At 44.8% G+C, this 17416-nt stretch overlaps 1 protein-coding gene across 4 annotated transcripts in view; it reads left to right on the forward strand.

Moving 5' to 3' along the window:
* Nucleotides 1-17416, forward strand: part of LOC142588394 (uncharacterized) — a 62800-nt gene continuing 45384 nt past the window's right edge. For 3 of the 4 annotated variants that reach the window (XM_075700039.1, XM_075700042.1, XM_075700041.1), the window contains exons 1-2: nt 1-201; nt 3598-3651. In XM_075700039.1, coding sequence (XP_075556154.1) covers nt 123-201; nt 3598-3651 — 133 coding nt within the window. In that variant the 5' untranslated portion in view covers nt 1-122. The remainder of the gene's footprint in view (nt 202-3597; nt 3652-17416) is intronic. The other variant, XM_075700040.1, reaches the window with a different exon arrangement.

The following is a 17416-nucleotide window of genomic DNA, read 5'->3' on the forward strand; positions in this document are numbered from 1 at the left end:
CTCTTCTTAGCCGAAGCTGTCTCGCGCAAGCTGCTCTTACAGCTCCATGCGTTCTCCACACGTTCGTAAAACTCGCTCGTAAATGCATCGCTCACGGGCCGATTCTGGTAAGGCCGGATAGGATGAAGGTCGCCTTTGTCACCGTCACACATGCTGTCGTCGTGATTATAGCCACGGAATTGGAGCACGTTAAGGCCAGAAGTGAGTAAATCATAGGAACTCGTATTCAGCGCTTATCATATCATATTATTGCCTCCTATTCACTGTTTCTAGTAGCGAGCAATACGATTATCGCGATAAATCGGTTTCCTTTCGCTAGAATGGTGCAAATATGGCATCGACCTGCCTGGCAACAGCCACGCCCACATGCGCCAGCGTACGGCGTGTCCCGGCTATCAGGCATCGCGTTAAAGAAAGAAGACGGGCCATTCTACGCGCAGATAACCAAGTGCACATTGTTCACAGTCGAGTATAGCAACCATCAATAATATTTTATTGATTACATTCAATCTATAATTATTTGCCATCAGCAAACTGTTTTAGTTAATGCTCTGGATGCCGTGCTGTCAACGAGGAATTTGTAGAATATTGAAAGAAACTTAAAACTGCCATCTTTTCAGCCAGGTACTTTTCTGCTCGCTTATTCTTTCCGAATAATAAAGAAAACCCGTAAAAAATGAAACATATCCAGTGATCAACCATCTGCCCTTATGGAAAAGCTGCCCCTCAGACACGCTCCACGGGAGTTATTGAGAGCACTCTTTCATCAACCTCCGGGTCTCGGCACTCTTGTCATCGCCAAGGCACCGTGCTGTCGCCGGCGGGGCGTGCCAGGTAAAGCGCCACCTCTGCTACTTATTGCCATGGAGCTTGTTTGAGGGCGGTGGTTTTTGACGTGGGCTAGAGTTACTCTACATGATAGTTACTAGAGTTACTAGAGGCTAGAGTTACCCTACGGTATAGGCTCCCCAAAGGGAACCTATATCGTAATTCTAATTCAGGCAGGCGGTTAGTTAAGTAATATTCTTGAGTACAAATTTTTCATTGACAGGAAGACATTCGCAGCAGTAATTGCAAATTGAGCTCATTGTAATTATTGTTAAATTGAATGGCATAAAAAAAGATTACTCGCGGCTACTCTACTCGACTGTGACTGTGACTCGACTGGTTATTTTCATGCAGAATGGCCCGTCTTTTTTTAAGACGCGATGCACTCAGAAGAAGTTTGATATGAGAAAGTGCAAAAATGCTCTGGGAAGTGTTTCGTACGTGAATCGAAATGAAGGTCGAAGTTGAAGCGGCAGGTAGTGCTAAAATTTGTTGTAGCGCAGGCAGAACGACATGCACGCAGAAGTCACATAACACAGAGAGTCGCGTGTTGTTTCGTGCACCGTCCGTGTCAATCTGTCTGCGCTACAACAAACTAGATGATGACCTACCAACAAGCCCATATAGCTACCCTAGTCGACTGCAGAGGATGAGGGCGTTCAGGACACACAAAGAAATCTGAGCGAGCACTTCCTGCATATGTGCAGAAATTAGGAAGAGCTTGTGCGCACATACAACGGGTACTCCCTTGCTTCTCGCAGCACACTTGACTTCCTAAGTGTGGCCACTTCTACGTGACTGGAATGAGAGGGGTGGAAGTTATTAGACATGCATTCTATATATTGGTCTCCCTGCCTAGAATTGACTGAGCAACACTTCTTGCAACATCCTGGGAGATCTAACGAGAAAGAATGTGCAGCATGGCATGGTAGGGTAGTCTCGAAAGTTCTTGCTAAGGCAGCCTCGTGACCACTGAATAATCAATAGGTGGTTCCCACCACATTTTCTTTCGTTTCGCTGCAAGCGCTACGTCCATTCACGTGTCACAGAACGCAATACGTTTTCTTAACAGCAAAAGTCCTCACACACATCGTACGCTTAGTTTATTACGCACTAAAAGAAACCGGCAAATCCTATATTTGTTCCCAAGTACCCACTTACCAACTGTGGTCTATGTTCGCACACTCCACCAGGTTCTAGGCCAAACGTCTAGCGAAACGTTGTTCCGGTACTCCTAGTCAGTGCAACGAAAATCAAAGAAGGAAACTTGCCAATATGACGGTAAGAAGAAAGCAAAAGAAATTAAGGCGAAACGAGTGCTATATACAACAAGAGAATGTTGACAACGCCCCATTGCAATAGTTTACAATCACTGTGAGACAGGAGAGAGATAATACGTCCTGTTTCTTTCCTCATCTAAAGACATCAAAATTACCACCTCTGTTAGTGAAATGATAGTATAAGTAGCAGCTTTACTCTCAATGCAATCGTGTCTGTTACTTACTTTAAGCGAATAGTTTTAAACTAAATATTATAAGACAAGAAGAAACGTTCCCAATCCAGAATCATGTAGTTATCGTGCGAAATTATGGAATAGTCTGCGCGCACGGATCGCACGTAAGGGACACAGGTATCTGTCCCCCAAGCAGTGAAATAAGTTAACCTACAAGCGCGCCTCGATTCCCCCGTGCATCTGCTTCCTTCCCCGCTACCTTACCCAGGCACAGGAAGTAGATCCTCTCAGTATACCAGCAGCCGTGGCCTAGCGGTTGAGCGCATCCGTCTCGTATGCGGGAGGCACCGACTTCAATTCACGGGGCCCCTTGAAACCCATCGGTTCTTTAGAGCGAAGCTCTTAGGCACCCGTTCCTACGGCGAGGGCCGGCGTCGGCGTAACCGAGAGAACGAGCTCAGGGGAAGATCAAAGTGAACGCGGAGCGCCGCGACGGTCGAAAGACGCGGGGAGGATAGCGGATGATGAGGGTACGGCGAAAAGGTGAGAAGAAAAGCACAATGCGGGGACGATAGCACGAGATGGCGTCGTTCGAGAGGTACGTATGTCGGCGGCGCATGTGTGAATCGCGTCCACGCGCTCCCTTTGCAACGTGGCGCGCGAGAGAGATTGTCCGTGCCAGCCAATATGTCGTGAAACGAAAACACGTATAGAACTGCGCTCAATTTTCACATTAGGGAGTAACGTAATCGTCGGTGAACGTTTTTCTAATGGGAAGAGACGTTTCCTGGCCTGGTGCTCGGCTCTCCTGGGACTTCACATATCGAAAAGGCGCCCAAGATATATTTGCCGAGTTGTCTCTGGGCACCTCTTGGCCAACCACAGAGGGTCTTGTTGAAGAGCATCTGTTGAAGAGCAGGAACCTACGGGCGGGTACCTAGCGGTAAAATAAGTACAAGTGCGCTTCCGGCCTGGTATTTGGCCATTACGGAACCCCAACATTTGGAAATGGGTGTTTGTCTCCTACCAGAAGGCGTCCCGACCTCAATAGGTGCATTTCGGACGCCATGGGAGCGGCCCAAACCTTCCTTTTTTGTTCTCACAAGGGTTCGGACGGGAATTCAGTGTGCAGGCTCCTTTCCCAAGCGTATCACTCCTGAAGAATGCCGAACGCCAAGCCGGGGCACACTTGTACCCACGTGAACCAGTAGCTGCCTTGCGGTGGCGGGAATCGAACTCTCAGTCTCCCGCAGCTGAGGCGGGCGCTCTACAACTAGACAAGGATTTTGTTGTAACTAGGGTGCATTCACTTTCAGGAAGTAACAGCGTGGCTGGGGCCAACACACCGGAAGTCGGACTAATTTATTTGGGTGAGTAAGGCTCCCGGATTGTTAGATAAGTGAATGATATTTTACAGTCAACTGCATTCAGCGACCACTTGACATCCCAGAACTCCATGTTTCCGCAGCCAGCAAGCACCTAACCGAAACTGCGGCTTCGCTTTTGTTTAGTAGATGAGCAGATGCTACAATGAATATCTCCCTTTTCTGTGCACCGGCTAACGTTCTTCCCAATTTGAACAACGTGTCTATTGCAGTGTGTATATCAACGTGTATATCAATAAATGTGCCTGATAAGCGGGCCTCAAGAATTTATTTATTTATTTATTTATTTATTTATTCATTCATACTGCAATTCCAAGAAGGGATTTTCGCAGCGTGGGCGTACTGATACAAGCACGGATCAAATATTTACAAAAAAGCCAGAAAAAAAACAAAGCCCGCAAATGATTAGTAAAAAAAAAAAACAAAATGTATCAGCATGAGGGACAAAAAAGTTCAACGATGGCAGTGCAACATAGGAGTAGACACAGCAGTAGAGTAAGGTTTATGGCATATCTTAATTATTCAAGAACACATAAAATATTGAGTGAATACATTATACGAAATGTAAGGGGCATAAAGTTGGTAACAATACGGAATTAGTAACTATATGGGCAGCAGGGAATGAATACAACATAGAATAGATGTTAATGAACACTGAGGCTTCTGGTGAATGACGTCAGAGATTGCTGTAGAACTTGATCGTTAGTAAGCCGATTCCATTCCGTTACTGTTGTTGGAAAAAATGAATACTAAAAGCAGTTGTTGCGCTGACGAAAAGGGGTCGTTATGAGATTATGAGGTTGCATCGTAGTCTAACCTGAAGAAAAGAATATTAGTCCGTCAATATTAATCTCAAAATGACCTTTCATTAATTGGTATAAGAACATAAGTTGGGAAACGCGATTTCTTTTGGATACAGATGTCAAACCAGCCCTATTTAACAGATCAGTTACTGATGAGCGTCCATAGTTATTGTAAACAAAACGAACTCCTTTCTTTTGTACTTTTTTCAATTTTATTAATGTTCGTTTTAGTAAATATATCCAAAATTATTGCCGCATAATCTAATATCGGAAGGATAACTGATTTGCAAGCTATGAGCCGGACTCTGGGTGTGGAGAGTTTTAGTGCTCGCCTAAGAAAAAAAAAGTTTATGGTTAGCATTACTTATCACCTGATCAATGTGTTCAGTCCAGTCAAGGTCGTTAGTAATCCATCATCCTAGATATTTGTACTGTGCAACATAGGAGAGGATATTGTCAGCAAAAGAATGTTGGAATATGAGGGGATTTTTTTGCGAGTTATTCTCATGTAAACGGGTTTTTGAAAATTTATCGGCATCTGCCAGACATCACACCATTCAGTAATCTTTTGGAAGGCCTCGTTCAGTGTTGTTTGACCTGACATAGCTTTCACTTATGAGTAGAAGACGCTATCATCCGCGCACAATTTAATAGGAACTGGAATGTCTTCTACGATGTCGTTTATATACATGATGAATAAAAGCGGCCCACCCACCGAACCCTGAGGGACGGCAGAGTCAACAGAAAGAGACTGAGATTAATAATCACGAAAAGTCACATATTGTTGACGGTTACTAAAGTATGTTGAAATCCAATTAGTAATCTTGTCATTTTGTATTGCGCTATAGTTCAAGTGGCTGAGGAGTTCTATAGAGATTTATATAGTACCAGTGGCACCCACGACGATAGTGGAAGAGAGAATAGCCTAGAGGAATTCGAAATCCCACAGGTAACGCCAGAAGAAGTAAAGAAAGCCTTAGGAGCTATGCAAAGGGGGAAGGCAGCTGGGGAGGATCAGGTAACTGCAGATTTGTTGAAGGATGGTGGTCAGATTGTTCTAGAGAAACTGGCCACCCTGTATACGCAATGCCTGATAACCTCGAGCGTACCGGAATCTTGGAAGAACGCTAACATAATCCTAATCCATAAGAAAGGGGACGCCAAAGACTTGAAAAATTATAGACCGATCAGCTTACTGTCCGTTGCCTACAAAGTATATACTAAGGTAATCGCAAATAGAATCAGGAACACCTTAGACTTCTGTCAGCCAAAGGACCAGGCAGGATTCCGTAAAGGCTACTCAACAATAGACCATATTCACACTATCAATCAAGTGATAGAGAAATGTGCAGAATATAACCAACCGTTATATATAGCTTTCATTGATTACGAGAAAGCGTTTGATTCAGTCGAAACCTCAGCAGTCATGGAGGCATTACGGAATCAGGGTGTAAATGAGCCATATGTAAAGATACTGGAAGATATCTATAGCGGCTCCACAGCCACCGTAGTCCTCCACAAAGAAAGCAACAAAATCCCTATAAAGAAAGGCGTCAGACAGGGAGATACGATATCTCCAATGCTATTCACAGCATGTTTACAGGAGGTATTCAGAGGCCTGGAGTGGGAAGAATTGGGGATAAAAGTTGATGGAGAATACCTTAGCAACTTGCGATTCGCTGATGATATTGCCTTGCTTAGTAACTCAGGAGACCAATTGCAATGCATGCTCACTGACCTGGAGAGGCAAAGCAGAAGGGTGGGTCTGAAAATTAGTCTGCAGAAAACTAAAGTAATGTTTAACAGGCTCGGAAGAGAACAGCAGTTTATGATAGGTAGCGAAGCACTGGAAGGGGTAAGGGACTACATCTACTTAGGGCAGGTAGTGACCACGGATCCGGATCATGAGACTGAAATAACCAGAAGAATAAGAATGGGCTGGGGTGCGTTTGGCAGGCATTCTCAAATCATGAACAGCAGGATGCCACTATCCCTCAAAAGGAAAGTGTATAACAGCTGTGTGTTACCAGTACTCACATATGGGGCAGAAACCTGGAGACTTACGAAAAGGGTTCTGCTGAAATTGAGGACGACGCAACGAGCTATGGAAAGAAGAATGATGGGTGTGACATTAAGGGATAAGAAAAGAGCAGATTGGGTGAGGCAACAAACGCGGGTAAACGACATCTTAGTTGAAATCAAGAAAAAGAAATGGGCATGGGCCGGACATGTAATGAGGAGGGAAGATAACCGATGGTCACTAAGGGTTACGGACTGGATTCCAAGGGAAGGGATGCGTAGCAGGGGGCGGCAGAAAGTTAGGTGGGCGGATGACATTAAGACGTTTGCAGGGACAACATGGCCACAATTAGTACATGACCGGGGTAGTTGGAGAAGTATGGGAGAGGCCTTTGCCCTGCAGTGGGCGTAACTAGGCTGATGATGATGATGATGATGATGATCAATTTTGGACCGCAGCTTTTTGTGAGAAACTTTCTCAATTGCATTTGCGAAATCCATAAAAATGGCATGTTTGGTTTCCGTTATTGATAGAGTTAGCAAAGTCATGTACAATTTGGACTAATTGAGTGCAAGTAGAATAACCTTTCCGGAATCCGTGCTGAAGATTTGTAATAAAATCACGTTTTTCAAAAAAAATCATAGATGTGGGTATGTATTATATGCTCCGAAATTTTGCAAGTTGTCGATGTTAGTCAGATTGGCCTTTAATTAATGATGCACTGTTTCTTACCGTTTTTATGAACTGGTTGAACTCTGGTCGTCCTCCAGTCGTTCGAAATCTGTCCTTCGTTTAGAGATCTTGAAGATAATATAAACAAGTACTTGGCTACCCATTCTGCATACCTAGCTAAACATGCATTTGGTATGGCATCGGGTCCGGGGGACTTCTTGGTATCAAGATTCAAAAGCATTTTAATAATTCCTTGCTCGCTGATGACAAGATCAGGCATCGGAGGTAAACATGTTTCGAAAGCGGGCAGGATGCCATTATCATTAGTGAAAACATATTTGAAGTATTCGTTAAAAGCAGATAGTATTTCTTTTTCGTCATGGGTTAAAGTGCCGTTGACTTCAAACGCATGCGAATTTCTGGATACCGGGGAGATTGTGCGACAGAATTTCTCTGGTGAAGTTGAAATGAAGTTAGGCAACAAGCTGCCAAAATAATTTTCTTTATCGATTGCTCTCTGACTTTTATATTGAAGGGTAAGAAGGGAAATTTTTTCTTGCAAACACCTAGGATGGCTTACTGCTTGCTTGTTCTTTTTCAATCGTTTTAATTTTCTGTTCATTTGTATTGAAGTACGAGAAATCCAGGGAGTCTCACGTTTTACCTTTATAATACTGCTTCCCACAAAACGGTCAATACACATCAATACGAGATCCCTGAAGGAAATCCACAAATCGTCTACATTTGCTGTTGACTTCGAAAAACTATCGAAATGAACGGATAAAACATCGATTATCGATGTGTCATCTGCACCAGAGAAGTTGGAAAAACAAGAGTGTTTTCGATTTCTGTCGATAGCAGTATAAGATTAGCTAAGGAGTACGGCCTGGTGGTCGGGGATTCCCGTGATGATTTCGCATTTTGATTTAGTATTAACAGATCCGCTCACGAAGAAAGGTCTAGAGAACTGCCGTGTATCCTAGGGTGTTCGCCAACAACTTGAAATAAATCAAAAGCAAATGCTATATCCAAAATTTATTTATTTTTATTTTATTTATTTAATAATACTGTAAGCCCATGAAAGGCCATTACCGGAGTGGAAAATACAAACACATACAAGGATATGGATGGATGGAAACAACTTTATCCTGAATCTGGCAAATTTGATGACCCGGGCTCAGGTCTCCCATGAGGGGACTTCGAGGCCTTGCCTCCTCGCCGCCTCTCGGGCTTGCTGGACAGCCCACTCTTGTGTCTTGAGGTTGGAGCTGCGCAGAGCGGCGGCCCACTTCGACGCAAGAGCCTCCGGAGCTACTGCCATTTTAGCTGATGTAACCCGACACTCCCACAACATGTGTGACAGCGTCGCTCTAGTTTCCTGACATAATTTGCAAAGAGCATTCGGGTATTGTGCGGGGAAAATGTGCTGCAATCGCACCGGACTGGGGAATGTTTGTGTTTGCAATTGTCGCCAGATGACTGCCTGGCGACGTTTCAGCATGGGGTGAGGTGGGGGCAGCAACCGCCTGCCTAGCTGGTAGTGCTTGGTGATGTCATTGTACCTGACCAGGCGTTCTCGCGTGTTGTGAGCCAGCAGTATGACAACAAAAAGCAAGTAAATGAACAAATGCAGACATTTCAGCAGTATGACAACAAAAAGCAAGTAAATGAACAACTGCAGACATTTCAGCAGGGACGCGAATCAGTTTCCAAAACTTCCCCCAAAAAATAAGAATCAAAATGAACAGCATCATTAAAATCAAAATAGCATCACCTCTTTTGTGGTTATGGTTTACGAGGGACATTGTGGACCAGTCAATATTAGGCGGGCTGAAATCGCCAGCAAGAATTATTCGATGTTTTATATGCGCGTTCATGTAAACTTTTAAATCTTCCAAAACTGACAGGGAAAAGGAAGGGGGCCTGTACATCACGCCTATGATTTACCTGATTCAACCAAAATAAACTTTACTAAAAATGCACTCGACATTTGACATATCAGGCATCCTCAAAAGTCGTAATCATTTTTTGCAGATAATGCAGACGTCACCACCTCTACCAGCGCGATCTTTCCAGAGTACGTTGCACCCATCAGGCATGAATCCGCTGTCAAAAATTTCATCATGTAACGGAGTTTCAGTCAGCACAGCAATGTCAGAATTGTTAGAAAGAAGAAGCCCCTGAAGCTCGGGTGCCTAATTAATTACACTTCTGCAGTTTACGTTCTGGACTATCAAGGACGTAGTATCATGCTGTTTCTGTCACTTAATTTCCCTTCTAGTCAATTTGATATGCTCTCTTTTTTTCTGAATCTCAGACATACAGAGCACCATCTATGCTTATTTTATCGAAGGCTAGCTTTACTTTAGCGCCGTTTGCTTTTTCTTCCGCTGCACTGTCCCAAAAAAGTTTACGCACCTCACGAACGCGCTTTGAAAAGTCTTCGGATAAAGACAACGACGAGCCTTTTAGTTTGTGGGATGCATGTAAAATAGACGTCTTTTCCCGATAGTCAAGAAATTTTTTAATTATCGGCCTAGATTTCCTATTAGATTTACAGCCAAGCCTATGAAGTATTTCAATACCTGTATCTTCTTTGTTATTAGGGCGTCCCTTATCTTCTTCTCAAATTCTTCAAATGTCTCGTTTCCCGAGTCTTCTAAACCATAAACAATAAGATTATGGCGACGGCTTCGGTTTTCTAATTCATCGACCTGATTTGTGAGAAATGATAATTGACTGTCAAACTCTGTAATAGTTTTTTTTATTTCACTTACTTGTTCCGGCGGTGAGCCCAAACTGGATAACTGTTGCTCAATACCATCTATTCTATTACTTAGTGCCGAGATTTGCTCTTTCATTTCATTCTGTTTAACAACAATTCCTTCAATAGTCCCCTGGAACTTCTTTTGGTCATCTAGTAGTCCTGATAGCAGTTCCTCTTCAGAAGGTCCTGGGATTGTCTCAATGTCGCCCGAAAGAAGTAGGTTAGTAGGCAGTAACGCAATGTTTGCACTAACCTGTAGAGCAAAGCAGAAGTGATTGCTGAACATGTTGCCGATAGTGCTGCTGGCCTGCGCACTGACGAAAGGCGTTGTTGCTCGGTCTTTTAAAGGAGCTCGGCGAGCCATGTGATGTGACGTCACAGTTGTCGAGAAGGAGCAGTACGCTGTCACTAGTGGAACGTAAGGCACCTGAATCACCGGACATCTGGCACATGTCAGAGTTTCTGCAAGTCAGCTCATTGAACACCTCCACGTCGATTGTCGTTGATGCGCAGTCGCAGGGCCACCGATGATTCCCGTGATGCATAGGCTCGTAGGTCTGGTCCGCGCACGTAGCCGCTGAGTTTATGCCTTATGCTGAATGAGGGCTTCGTGCCCAATGTAGTGTAGTTCTGCGCAACCGAAGCGTTGTTGAATTTATGAATATTAACGTCATAAAGAAACAGTGAAGCTATGACATACGCCGGGGTTGAAGGCTTCCAATTAGTTTTGACAATACGACACGCTTTAGAGTGAATGTAAATCTACGTACGCGATCGTTTTCGCATTTCTTCCCCATCGAAATGTGACTGCTGAATCCGGGAAACTAAAGCATGACTTCGTTCTCAGCAACGGAATTCCATTGCCACTGAGAATCTATGACGGGCACCACAGAAATATTGTGTACACTAGTGAAGGACAAATTTCAGCAGAGAGTACCAAGCAAAGCCGTATCATTAAAAAATAATGAATGGAAGAATCGAAAATAACGCCGAACAATAGTTCCTAACGAGCGCTAAACAATGTGCCAAGAACCTAAACAGTGACAGAGAGAGAGAGAAAGAGAGACAGATACGGAAGGATGGTGTGTCAATGTATTGATGTTTCCGCTTTGCTGTTGTAAACTTAAGAGGAAGCTTTACCTCATGGCATACTCTGACTTTTCTATTAAAATGCACGTAGTATACAGAAATGCTTCCGTGAGTTCGAATATAATTTGCTGTATTTTAGCGAAAGAAAGCTGAATTAGCAACTGTCGGAAAAAAAATATTTTATTTAGGACCTCATATTTTTTTTTTACAAACGTTTCCAAATATTGGTAAGTTAAAAAAATTGAAGCCTTGAGTTTAGGAAATTGTCACTGTGCACCTAAAACAGTTATTGCAGAAAATTTAAGCCTTGTCTGAAATTATTACAATGCTTACCATATATTTTTTTTCAAAAACCCTCTTCACAGATGAAGGATACATCTAAGAGCAGTGTATGTTATATCCATTTTTCGCCTTTAGATAACTGAATTGACCTAGGGCGCGATAACGTAAAACTATTCCAATATGTTTTTATTCCTATCTCCTGACGTCAAATCTGCGTAACGCCGACGCAAGCATCGAGCGGTCACCCGCAGGGTTGTCTGGACAGACCAATCAAACGCACTCGTTCATGGGAGGTTACTTTTGTTTGCTTGAAAGACGAATAGCACTGCCTACACTGAGTGGCTTGTCTTTTTCTCTATTTGGCTGACAAGAGGCGAGGGGCACATTCAAAGGGATACGACGGGGACGAGCCACTGCACTTAATATCGATAACCAGGTAAAGAGGGTTGTGCCGGCGTCGGCGATTGGTCTGCTTCCCATTACTTGGCTTGCGGTGGCTGGTCGAAAATCGCGGCCCCATGCAACGGAAGCTTAAGAATGACATTAAAATGGATCCTCAGCAAAGAACAGTTGGCAGAACGAGGTCGTAAACGTGTCGAAAGTGCTCGAAAACGTTACACTGCTGCGCAAAACGTTTTATTATACGCAAATAAACCCATGCTCTCCGGTAGGTGCGAGTAGCCAGTGCCTGATCGATCTGCGGCAGCCATCTTTTATTCCTTTCGGAAAGCGGCAGCCTGCGGCTATTCCGAAAAAAATTCAGTTTTGCTCGGCATATTAATGCTTCTTTAACGCATACACGTCACTTTGACGCGGTGAGCTTTTGCGGTTTTGTGACGTCGCGTGAAAGGTAGGTGAAGTGGGTGCAGCCCTAAAGCTGTTGACCAATAGTCGCAGGCTACTTGCCAAAAGGCGTCGAATGAGAAATAAGTATTTTTCTTTTGCTCGGTCACATCATACATAATCGGTGTTTACACACCATATCATATGAGGAGCTATCACAATTTTCGTGATGTCGCGTGACGGGCAAGTGAATTGGGGGTGGTGCAAAAAGTGTTTGACCAATCGCGGAGCGGTGATTGCAGAATTTGAATAAAAAATTTTGGAATAGTTTTACGTTATAGAGCCCAAATTTTAGTAAAATTGTGATGTCTTTAATTATGGTTTAGTAACAAAGTTCAAAATATGGCACAGGAGGTTTCTTATTTTGCAAATTCCAGCAAGTTTGCCTATAAATTGAGGACCTAAATTATATTCATATTATAGCCACTAGATGCCACCTGTTTTTAAACGTAACAAACCTCATAAGATTACGTACAGTGCATGTCAAGAAAAAAATTATTTCTGTATTTTCCTGTATAAGATAGGAACCTCCGAGCTAAGTTATCTTCCTTAAGTGAGCATTAAAATATGACTGACTAACTAGTGCCGATTAACCCACAGAGGTGACACAGGATTTTGAACAAATATACGAATATATTTATTGTCCTGATCACTGGTCGTCGTGACGATAGGTATGCACACACCTTCTCGTATGACCTCTGTTATTAAATGCGCGAGCATTTCTATGCCTACCGAACGAGAAAGTTGTTCGTCACGTGAGACAACGAATGGCTCATACTCCCTTAAGCAATGACTCATACCTCCTTAAGCAATTGCTCATACCCCCTTAAGCCGTGGCTCACGCCCCCTTAAGCAATCGCTCATACCCCTTTAAGCAATGGCTCATGCTCCCTTAAGAAATGGATCATGCCCCCTTAAGCGATGGCTCATACCTCCTTAAGCAATGGCTCATACCCCCTTAAGCAATAGTTCATACCCGTTTAAACAATGGCTTATGCCCCCGTACACCAGCAAAAAAAATTGCCTACCTGAAAGTCTACCGACCTGATAATGGCGCCTGTTAACTAATCTACTGAAAATTCATATCCAAGTAATGAGACGTGTAAGCTTTTGCACAGAATGAAGTGATTTCGCATCACATTTGGGAGCTCAGTTCTTGCACGCGCAGCTTTATTGGCGGACACGATAAATGCATGAAACCCCTGCCACAAACAGCTTCGCTGTAAAAATTATTCTAGCTGCTCATTGTGTAAATAAGGGTTCTTAATTCAGTGCCACTTACCGTGCATAAAAAAGCACTTGCCCGTATTTTATGCATAAAGGGTTTATATAAGCATGGCTACAATTAATTGTGGCCCGGGCGTGTTTTGTAGCGCAGAGTTCAGCAGTGAATATTGGTGAGGTTGGCTGTGGACTTCAAAAACGTCTTTCTTGCCTTAAACAAAATTTACTCCAATAAACGTTTCTAGATAACAAGTTGAAATGGGGTAGTAAATAATGAGCTATCTCACGCATTTTTATCTGGTGGGCCGTAATACCTAACTCAACGTTACTAGATTAGCTTCAGTTTTTAAACTCGGCACCGTTGCGCGGAACCGCCACCCGCGCGCGCCTTCGTGGCGCTGCAGTCGCGCCCAGCTTCGTTTTCTCGGTACCGGCTACGCGGGCGGGCAGGTCTAAGCACGCGGTGCAGTGAGTGAGTGAAAAAAACTTTATTCCAGGTCCCACGAGGAGGCGAACTCGTCGCGCACCGGGCTAGTCCCACGTCGGGACCGGCAGGTCTAGCCCACCGGCCCGGTCGCGGGCACGCCGCACAGCCAGGATTTGCTTTTCACTTTTCTAGAGCGGGGCTACGCAGAAGCGAGTCCCACTCCTCCTTGATGAACTTGGGGTATGTCGACCCGCACTCCCAGAGCATGTGCGCTAGAGTGGAGGTCTGCCCGCAGGAGGGGCAGGCGTCGTCGCGATACACGTCCGGGTAAGCCTCGTGGAGAACGGACACACGCGGATACGTGCTGGTCTGCAGAAGCCTAGGCGAAACGGCTTGCGCCCTATTGAACTTGGGGTGAGGGTGTGGAAAGACCCTTCTAGACATGTAGAAAAATTTAATAATCTCGTTGTGAGTAGCGGGAGCGTCCCTGTGACCGTAGGGAGGAGGGGAGTCGGTGCTTCTTGCGAGGAAGCACGGTCAGTGAGCTCACGCGCAGCCTCGTGAGCAGACTCATTGAGGTTCGGGGGAGCACCCTCGACCGACCCTACGTGAGCGCGAAACCAGTGTATTGAATGATGCGTGAGAGCGTATCGACTCGAGCTGCTAAGAAGACGAGCAGCTTGCCTGGCTATGCAACCCCTCTGAAAAGCCCTAACTGCCGTTTTGGAATCGCTATATATCTCGGACCCTCGACCGTCTAGCAGGGCGAGGGCGATGGCGGCTTGCTCGGCGAATTCCAGCAAGCATGTCATCCGCGAAATTGTAGCTTTCGCCGAGTTTGTTAATATCAGCAGACGATGCCGACGTGCTGCGTACCTGGCTGCATAGGCGGCTATCGGAACGATGTCGACAGTTCGGCACGACACTTCTTGTGCTCCCAGCAATGGGACGCTTCGCTCGGCGTAAAACAGAGCGATTCCTCGTGCCGACCGGGAACTCTCTGCGATATTAACGGCACGCGCTCGTGCCACTGCTCCCGCGTTCGTCGTCGTCTTCCACAGCTGGCTGCGTGGCCGTTCATGATTCCAGCGTAGAATTTCACTTCTCTTCTGTCATCGTAATGGGGAGGCTGCGTTTACTGGTGTATAAGGCATTGCTTAAGGGAGTATGAGCCGCTCATTGCCTTACATAACGGACAGATTTAATTTTGAAGAAATTTCATTTCGAAGAATCACGAGCGGCAAATGGCGGGCTAACCACGCCGCCGAGCAAACTCGAGACATCGAACGCAAGCGACAACGGCGGACTGCGGGCATACCGTCAGTGATGTCATTCTGTCCGTCGCAGCCGATTGGGTGTGTAACCTCATAATTGAGAGATACTTTAATGAACCCTCGGGATTAACCAAGCGATAAACAAAGGGGCCGCACGTTTGAACTTCGCTGGTTAACCATCTTCACGGAGCGGAAGAGCGGACTATTTTTTTTTCTTTTTTTGTGTGTGGCTTCTTTGTTCAAAGACTAACCTCATCTTTCTATTTGTAGCGCTTATTTGGCGTGGTGACAAGCTTCGGTGGGGATGAAGATCATCCTACAATCACGCACTTTGGCTGGTCTTCAGGCTCCTGAGCCTAAACTGCGCGAAACGTTAAGACGACAGCAAGAAACACGCGACATTTATAAACGCAGCTTCTGCGCTTCGCTGTATGCGTTCCCTCCTTTCGTGCAGTTTACCCGTCTTTCAGTATGAAACAACTGGCCCGATCAATCTTATTGCTGTAGGTGGATACCGCTTTCGCATGGTATCGCTAATTCGGACAAAGGAGAAAGCCAGCGAGCGTCAAACACGCGCAAACTGCCCGTCCACACGAGCTCTAGGCTGCGGCGAGGCGTCTGCAGTGGAGCTCGATGGAACGGCGCTGCCATCTGGCGGCTGTCACAAAAGTGGCGACAGCGGCTGTAAGCGCGCGGGCGGAGAGTTTTACAACTGAAGCTAGTCTAGTAACGTTGGCCTAACTTAAGTCTCAACATCATCAAAACGTTACTTTTGCCAATTTGAGGAGTAATAGTCTGGAAAAATACTTGATTGCGTTCTCTAACGCTATTTTTAGCACGCACAATAGCAACTGTTAAACGCGGTAAAATTGCATTGTGGCTGAAACATTATTGACGTTGATGCAAATATTTTCTAAAAACGCATATATTACCGCTTTTTCACTGGCTTTTTATAGCATTTAGAATATCCTGAAGTAAGATTTGTTATTGTCCCTATAGTTTCGCACTTGGTTTTAAAGAATTTCCCTCCAACCAACATTTACTTCTGCAGGAAAACTTGAAAGAACGCTCACATCACCGAAACATATTTATCTTTGAAAAATATTTTGGTCAAACTTCATTCACACAATAGCCAACCAGCCCAATTTCTTCCAACGAAATCGGCGGTGGTCGCTTTTGAGGTATATAGGAGGTTTCGAGTGTAATTACCCCTAATAAAAACGCTAATATGGAATAAGGCATGTAATTTATACAGATTGTTTTCACTCTATTCTATATTTTTTTCTCAACACGCAAGTCTGCCAGTGGCCGATACCGACGATAACCGGGGCGCACGTTTTTCATCGCATATTATGAAGGCTAAGATGAATGCAACACAAGAGGCAATTCATAATATGCATTCTAGAGTATATTTTCGAGGACTCGTACGCTTTCAATGTGCCCCGGAAAGGAAAACATGAAATAATTTCAGGGTTAATGACGAGTTAAATTGAAAACTTTTCATATTACAACGTTATTACAACATTACAACAATTATTACAACATTACTTTCAAGAAATAAACGACAAGAATTTAGCGCAGGAATGACTTAAAATATTTGCAATCGAGAGTTTGAGGGAACACAGTCTAGTCAGGTAAAATCATCATTAATACTACAGATCAATACTACAGATCACTTGAACGTTATTTTGCATCCATGCAAGGTTCAGATGACAGGGTCTTTGTCAAGCCGTATGCTCCTTAAGATAGCTGACAGATGCCTCCAGCCCCGCCATGGGGGCTCCATTCCCCCATGCAGAACGTGGACAGAACTTGGCGTCACTTGGCATTCTGCGCCGAGAAACTCCCCACCCTCAAGACATCCTCTCCTAGTTTCAGCTCTGCCGATACAATTACGGCCCCGGCGCCGATGACTTGGCCAGCTCACTACAGAAGGCTTTTAGCCAACTACGCAGCTGTTCAGCAGTTTCTCCACATACCTGAGGAACAGCACTGCACCATCTATGCCGACCACAAACCCCTCAACTACGCGTTCTCCCAGTGCCGTGACAAACTTCTATTGGTCCAGCAGGACCGACTGTCCTCTATTGCCCAGTTTACTACCCACACTCAATACGTCCGTACGAAGCATAAGGAGGTTGCCGATGCGCTTTTCCGTGGCTCCGCTATTGAGTTGTCACCCATGACACCTGGCGTTCTCGCCGACGCTCAGAAAACGGACGCTGAATTCCTGCAGCTCCTTAAGCACGGCTCTTCGCTTCTGCCGAGTCCTACGTGCCCTTGCGTCATCGCCGCGACCTGTTCAACCACCGACAATACCTGAACCATCCCGTCATTCACGCTTGTACG

This window comes from Dermacentor variabilis, chromosome 7 (assembly GCF_050947875.1).
Source record: "Dermacentor variabilis isolate Ectoservices chromosome 7, ASM5094787v1, whole genome shotgun sequence".
NCBI lineage: Eukaryota > Metazoa > Arthropoda > Arachnida > Ixodida > Ixodidae > Dermacentor > Dermacentor variabilis.